The 7,589-nt window shown below is 38.2% G+C and overlaps 1 protein-coding gene across 1 annotated transcript in view; it reads right to left on the bottom strand.

The window, feature by feature from the left end:
• Positions 1-715: 715 nt before the first annotated feature.
• Positions 716-7,589, bottom strand: part of FAM135A (family with sequence similarity 135, member A) — a gene marked incomplete at its 5' end in the record, with an annotated part of 48,794 nt that continues 41,920 nt past the window's right edge. Inside the window, 2 exons of the mRNA XM_008937957.1 lie at positions 716-1,306; positions 2,042-2,155. Coding sequence (XP_008936205.1) covers positions 1,101-1,306; positions 2,042-2,155 — 320 coding nt within the window. The remainder of the gene's footprint in view (positions 1,307-2,041; positions 2,156-7,589) is intronic.

The raw sequence follows: 7,589 nt of genomic DNA, 5'->3' as shown, positions 1-7,589 counted from the left end.
TTTCCCCCCCACACATTTAGTGAATTATTATTTGAAACAGAGAAAAGGGAAGGAAAATTAAACCAAACTTAATGCTATTCAGCACCAATAGAAAGTCAATAGACCTTTAACATTACTATATATCAAAAACATTTTATCTGTATCACTAAACAGGTTATTGTCCCATTTGAAGATGTAGGGATTTATATTTACAATACTTTGCAGTCAATAAAACATTTTAACAGTATTTAAAAAACGTTTAAATTCATAAAAGTATTGCAGAAATTTATAATATTATTTTACGTACATACAAGGAAGTCCATGGAAAACTGTCCGTGTTCATCTGAGGAACTGACGGAGTAAGGAGCAATTTTAATACAGTTTGCAAAACCCCAATTATTTGAAGGCAGCTACCATTAAACATTCAAAAATCCTTAGTTGCCATTTGCTTCTGAAAATGAAAGTTCCAGTAATAAAATTGAGCATGTAAACGAACGTGTTTTTGAGATCAGTAGAAAATATATTCCCACAGGCATAACATACTCAACAACGATGGTAACGACTGTGTAGAAAACTGTTAAGCTGTACTGATATCCGGACAGACGACTTGGTAATGGTCTTTGGGAGACCCACAGCTATTGTCATCTTCAAATACCCACTATTTTAGCAGCTCATTTGGTTTCCAGTTACACTTCCTACAGTGCTAAAATACGACAACTGAACATGTGAGACCTTGTTAGAATTGTAAAATCCAATTTATTTTGTCATGTAAAGCCTCCTGTAATATGTAGCCAAGTAACACCGACTTCCGTAGTCTTAGAGCCAATAATAAACCAACCAAAAGTACGCACTGTGCTTTAATCTCCAAATAATTAGGTACCCAAAATTAAGAAAAAGTAATAGAAAAGTAAAAAGAACAAAATAAAAAAATATTGCACAGCCACATTACTTAGAAAGTAAAGTTGATGTTAAAAAGCCCTAAGTGTGGATGATATAAATTATCTTCCATATAAAAAGTATAAATATCTTTTAAAATACAGCTGCAGCTATACTTTAATACCACACATTATTTGATTCATCTGTTAATGAGGTAATAGCCAAGTCTCTTACAATGCTCTTCTCTACTGAAAATATTTTAGGGCAGCAACAAGAAAGAATTTTTCTAAAAATATTTCTGAATCAAGAACAGCAATGTGTGCAGCTCTCCCGATGAGAGAATCTGCTGTATTGGGTAATGCATTAATTACGTTATAACGAACCAAATTACATTCCTTATTTTGAAGAACTGGCAGAAGCAGGTTCTGGATCATTTCAGCATAAATTGGTCCTGCAGAGTAAAAGAAAAGTTGTACTGTGTGAATCAGCATAAACAAATACAGTTCTTTGACCTTGAACTCAAAAAGAATGCAGTCCAGATTAAGAGAGGTAATGATCTGCATTACGCTGCTGTTCTGTTCCGACAGAATATACGGGAAGTTAAATTCCCCCAGAAATTTTTGAAATATAATTTTAAGCTATACACATATTGGCATGTTTATAGTGAGAATGTGCTCATCACTCTTAGTTTATTACACTATATAAAAGGTATTTACTTGTCAATATATAATGCTAGCATGGAGGTGTGCTGGGATGTCTGAACAGTAAATACACCGACCAACCACTGCAAATGGGAAAATGACCTCTTCTTTCAGTGCTAGTATTAAGTCTCAACTAAATACAGCCCACGTGCTTGATGATACAACTTGATGTCCTCAAACATCAAAGCTATTTGCCTTCCCTAATCGTGGAATAACTGTGTTCGTCCCACCTAAATTTCAACAAAGTCTGTAAGCTAGAAATTTATTCAGTCTCACCTCCTTCTGCATGTAATAGAAGAGGATGGATCCAGAAAGCAATTCAGCTCCCACATGGATTTTCTCTCCCCATTACTACAACATAAACCCAGACTGTCTGAACACATAATAGAGGCACCTCAGTTCAGCTTCCAAAATTAAATGGGATGAATCTGAGACCTCTGTGGTTTAACCTGAGTTGTCTGTTTATTTTGCAGGGTATTTCCTACCTGATTGTTTATCCTTTAAAGCTGTTTTACACATCTCGATGCGAGCGGAGTGATAAGGAACATAACGATCCTGCAGAGATCCTACTAACACAATGTTTTTGAAGTAATGAAGGCCTACAGGAAAAGAGAAAAAGGTATCCATTACAACATATCTCTTGACAATGACTATAGAATAATTAAAAAATTTACAACTGAAATTTGGCACCAATTCATTACAAGACTTTCATAAAAATGCAGAAAAATCGGTTACAATAGGTAGAGCTACAGAATAATGAGATGTTGGGTGCTGGCCTTTCCTCTGTATGTATTTTAATACATACGGGTGTGACCCAGTTGTGATGCTTCCCAAAAACCTTGTCTTGCTTATGAGGAATAAAGTGGTCAGCTTTTGGCTGGCAGAAAGGAGTAAAACCTCTGCATTGCTTGAAGAAACGTAACGATGGATGGTGCCTCGTCTTCACCGATGTTTCTGACTACGGCATAGCTGCATCAGGACGAACATCCAGCATCAACAAGCACACCACACAGCACACCTCATATGGGTGGCTCTCCTGGGTGCTGCTTCACTGTAAGGCCTGGACAGGCCAGGCATAGGTGGCTCCCTGGGAGTCTCCCAGGTGTTAGGTGCTTACATCTTATCACTGGTAGATATGCTCCCACTCTATCAGCACTGGTGCTGATGAGTTCTGCACTGATGCTATTAGCCTGACTTTTAATTTCTGGAAAATAATGGTCAGACCCTGTAACTGCTAGATTTTAATTTACAAAATGTTCTTAGTCCTTTCTGAGAATCGTTAGAATGTTGCAATTAAAGTAATTTTTCAAAGTTGCTTCTTGGAATCTGCGGCAAACATTTTCTGTGTCAACCTCCACAAATCAAATTTATCGTTCATTAGAAAAAGAGATTTGATTGTGTACGAAAAATAAATGATTTGCTATCTGCTTTTCAGAAGCTATACTGTCAGGATAAAGTTCTGCATTCTAGTTTCCCTGTTTTGTTCAGGATGAATATAGACTAAGTATTAATTCATAACTGTTCCTAAAGCTGTCACAGAACCCAAAGTGAAAAATACTTCCTTTTTTTAGAGGTTGTTTCCCAGTTTTCAATATTTTGTGTACTCTGTGTGATGAAGACTACATCCCCAAACCAAGTCGGTTACAGAAAAAATGCTGAACAACTTTGGCATGAGAAAAAGTAAATGTACCTTCCCAGATTTCACAGAAAATTTGATTTGCCCACCTTGTAAATCTACAAAAACCTACAGAAAATACAACCGGACCAGATCCTGGTTCCAGTCCTCTTCCAACAGGACAGCTGTTTGGTTTTTTTTTTGGCTGTGCTCTCAGAAAACCAACATTGTCTCAAATGATCAACTAAATAACTGGAGTCTTCTATTTGACATCTGATGGAAAATGACTGCAGAAATCTTTACATGAAGATGCAGATGCCAGTTCCAAAACTTTGTACTGAGTTGAAAAGAGTGCATTTGGACTAAATCAAAGATAGGAATTATCTGCAGGCTAATCTGCAAATTCCCTGGGAGTCTTATCTATCTTGTATTAAGTTTTTTTGATATGTGCTTTCCCTAGGGAAATACCCATTAGCATTCATGTACAAGGTACAATGAAGTGGATTGCCTAGATCTTTTCATCAACCTGAAGAAGGAAGAGATATCCTGGGGAATCTTTAGAGGAACATCAGTCTACATCAATCAACATTTAAATGAACCCTCCTCATCCTCACATGCGATATAATGCAAACAAACAAAAACAAACCTGCAAAATAGGCTTAGAATATCACAGTCTAATAAATTAGGCACCCCCTTTTAGTCATAGGGATTCAATTTTATACCTTATAATCTGGTTCATAAAAATAATGTCTTGGGCTTCCCTTCATTTTAGGCATGATAAGTATCAGCAATCTTTCATTACAAAAAAGTGTTTGAAGGAACTCTCCAGTAGGAGCAAAGAAGGCATAAAGGGTATTTCATAAGCATGAGTTTTATTGTTTAACTATTCTTGGGTAGTTTTTCTCTGGACAGCTCTCTGTGCCTACTTTGAAGAAAAAAGTACAAATCTCATGCTTTGAAGTTGTTTATTCTGACATAGTTCATGTGGCATACATAGATTGCATATGACTATATGGATGGGAAAAGAGAGGAGTCAAAATGGTGTATATAAATGTACAAAGCCTAGCAACCCCTTGGACTTCTACAATATGAGGTAGCCATAAGTCAAACCATTTGTCAATCAGAAGGAACAGCATGGTGTTCAACAGCATCCTTTCTGCTCTCTCAACAGGCTATGGCACTGCTCAGGACACAAGCACAGAACGATCTCTTAAGTGTGCAGTGCTAAACTGTGCCAAAATTAAGTGTTCTTGTAGACAAAGAACAAAGAAGCAACTTATCACAATCTTTTGTTTATGTAAGAGTAAAAACTGGCCCACCAGTCATCTTTACATGTTGTTCTTTCACTCACTTCAGGAATAAATTGTGAACAAGAACACAGCTCAGTTTCTTCCTGTCATCCACCCCTTTATTCTCCCACAACACACATAATACAAGATCTGTCAGGCATACTGTAAATATAAAAAAAAAAAAAAAAAATAAAAAAAATCCCAAACTGAAAATTATTCCAAGCAATTACTAAACACTTTTTCTTTTTTCTTTTTTTCCCTCCCAGATGGTTGTAGTTAGGCAAAAATGCTGGAAGATTAAAATCTAATCCCATCAGAAGGAAATAGATTTGACCTGGGGGTCCTGGTAGACAGCAGGATGACCATGAGCCAGCAGTGTGCCCTAGTGGCCAAGAAGGCCAATGGCATCCTGGGGTGCATTAGAAAGGGTGTGGTTAGTCGGTCAAGAGAGGTTCTCCTCCCCCTCTATTCTGCATTGGTGAGGCCGCATCTGGAATATTGTGTCCAGTTCTGGGCCCCTCAGTTCAGGAAGGACAGGGAGCTGCTGGAGAGAGTCCAGCGTAGGGCTACAAAGATGATTAGGGGAGTGGAGCATCTCCCTTATGAGGAAAGGCTGAGGGAGCTGGGTCTCTTTAGCCTGGAGAAAAGGAGACTGAGGGGTGACCTCATCAATGTTTACAAATATGTAAAGGGTGAGTGTCAGGAAGATGGAATTAAGCTTTTTTCAGTGATGACCTGTGATAGGACAAGGGGTAATGGGTGCAAATTGGAGCATAGGAGGTTCAAGGTGAATATCAGGAAAAATGTTTTTACTGTGAGGGTGACGGAGCACTGGAACAGGCTGCCCAGAGAGGTTGTGGATTCACCTTCACTGGAGTCATTCAAAACCCGCCTGGACGCCTTCCTGTGTGATGTGCTCTAGGTGACCCTGCTCTGGCAGGGGGGGTGGACTAGATGATCTTTCGAGGTCCCTTCCAACCCCTATGATTCTATGATTCTATGAACTCATCACATCACATCACTTACTGAATAAATCACACTTTTTTGTAGAGTACTATAAAAACCACCAAGGTTGTCATTAACTAGAAAGCTTTGACTAAATTTTTCAACAGGATTTGAGATAGCTTGGGAAAAAAACAATCCAAGTGAAAGACCACTGATGGAATAACAAGCTTTGCCCCACAGAACAGAATGTTCTTTCCTGTAGTAACCAGCTTCTGGTGGGGTTTCCAAATTTTTAAGATGATCTTTATCACCTAGTGGAACTTTAGTCTCAGTCAAAGTGAATTGTGTCAAAGTGAATACACAGAGAGTGCAATTTCTATCATTTAACCATCGTGCCATTTGTGTCCATCAGTGAATTAGTCATTATTGAACTAATGATCTGTATAAATTCATTAATAAACTTCTCCAAATATTTCAAGTGAAAAAAAAAAAAAATCTGTCTGGAATAGCAGGCATAGAGCCCTGGTAACTCATAACTAACTGCAGTCACAGAGGAATAAAAATTTATCTACGTGCAGGCACCAGAATGAGATGTTAGGTCTGCACTCTAGCTACAGCAAACATCCAAGCAGGGATTGGGAAATGGAGCCACTGGTACAATGGGCTGCTGATACTCTACAAGACTTGTATGATAAAAATTAAAGAACTAATTCAAAACAAGGCTTCAATCATTTGCAACAGATAATATTCACTGTGGATATCAGAGTTCTTGAGCATAATCAAATCAAACTCATTTACAGTAAGCTTAAAACAAACCAAACAACCAACCAACACAAACCAACAATGACTTTTTTAAGTAAGCTGCCATTTTCCTTAGGAATATACTAACCACAGATTCCTAGGAAGGAGTACTTTCTGTTGCAGGGGATCTCTGGAGATCATCTGATCCTACCCACTTGCTCAAAGCAGGGCTAACTTTGACGTTAGATCAGGTAGCTTGGGGTCATAGCTGGTTGCTTTGACTTGCAGGAAAGGTCTGTTTTGTCAAGGTACAACAGTCCTGATGTTTTTTTACAATCTTGTCCATTTATGTACTTGTTTGGAAATAGGGATCTGGAAGCTTTGCCAAAGCTGCAGTCTGGAAATAGAAGCTTTAAAAATTATGCCCAGGAAGGCAGCCATCTCCTGAAACTGGCCTTCCGCACTGCCTTGTGAAGTTAGCACACAGAGCTGGAATTGTGCCCCAAATATTCAAGCACTGAGATCCTGAGTCAACTGAGTCCTCAGGTTAAGATAGCACACTAGAGGTGCAAGGAAACCCAGACCTTCAGCTGCAGTCCCACAAGACGACCAATTAGGGAGCTAGATTTACATCAGCTCAGGAGTTCCATGTCAGCTCAAACTCTGCCTTGAAGATATTACTTTTAAGGTCTTGGCTCCAGATCCTGTAAACTCTACCAGATTCTTCAACATTGTTGGACACATATATAAAACTTGGTATTAAGAATCCCTCATTCATCTAAACACCCATTTTCAGCAGAGTTTACTTTGGACTAGCTGTGGTCTGGTCCTGTGGATGCAATGTGCATTGGCTGCTAAAGCTGAGTCAGTGTATTCTAAAGTCAATAGTCATCATAAAGAGACTTGCTTCTGAATGTATTCCTGAGTTCTAATATGGGAATATTCCATGGCTGAGAAATAGAACTTAAAAAAAAGTTCAGAACTAAAGCTGTAGTAGGAAAACTTGCAGGTATAAAGTTGACAGAATATTCTAATTGAAGAGTAAGAAATAAAAAAAAACCTTGCACAAATCAAAGTGAATTAAAGAAGTTGGGAGAAGTGTTTGGGACAATGCTGAAGCTACACCTGAAAGCATTTTAAGTTTCACTGGAGCTACTGCAGTCAAAAATCATGTGCTCCAACTGGAATCAGTTATGTATTTGAATACACTGATCAAATGCATACCCTTCCTTAATCTCTTAAAAGCAAAAAACTTCTCATTATTATTATTTTGGTGTGTGCCAGAAATCAGTTAGCATTTCATACGCTAGGTGATTTTTACAACTGATATTAGAAAGTGAACACAGAGGTACAGTTATCACTTGTAGAAAATATTCAAGCATAACCAACAGATTAAGTGGAAAGAGAAATCAGGAGCTGTGCAAATTCCAGAACTTGTCACCG

Source organism: Merops nubicus, unplaced genomic scaffold, assembly GCF_000691845.1.
Source record: "Merops nubicus isolate BGI_N331 unplaced genomic scaffold, ASM69184v1 scaffold23023, whole genome shotgun sequence".
NCBI lineage: Eukaryota > Metazoa > Chordata > Aves > Coraciiformes > Meropidae > Merops > Merops nubicus.
This window is presented reverse-complemented; position numbering and strand designations above follow the sequence as displayed.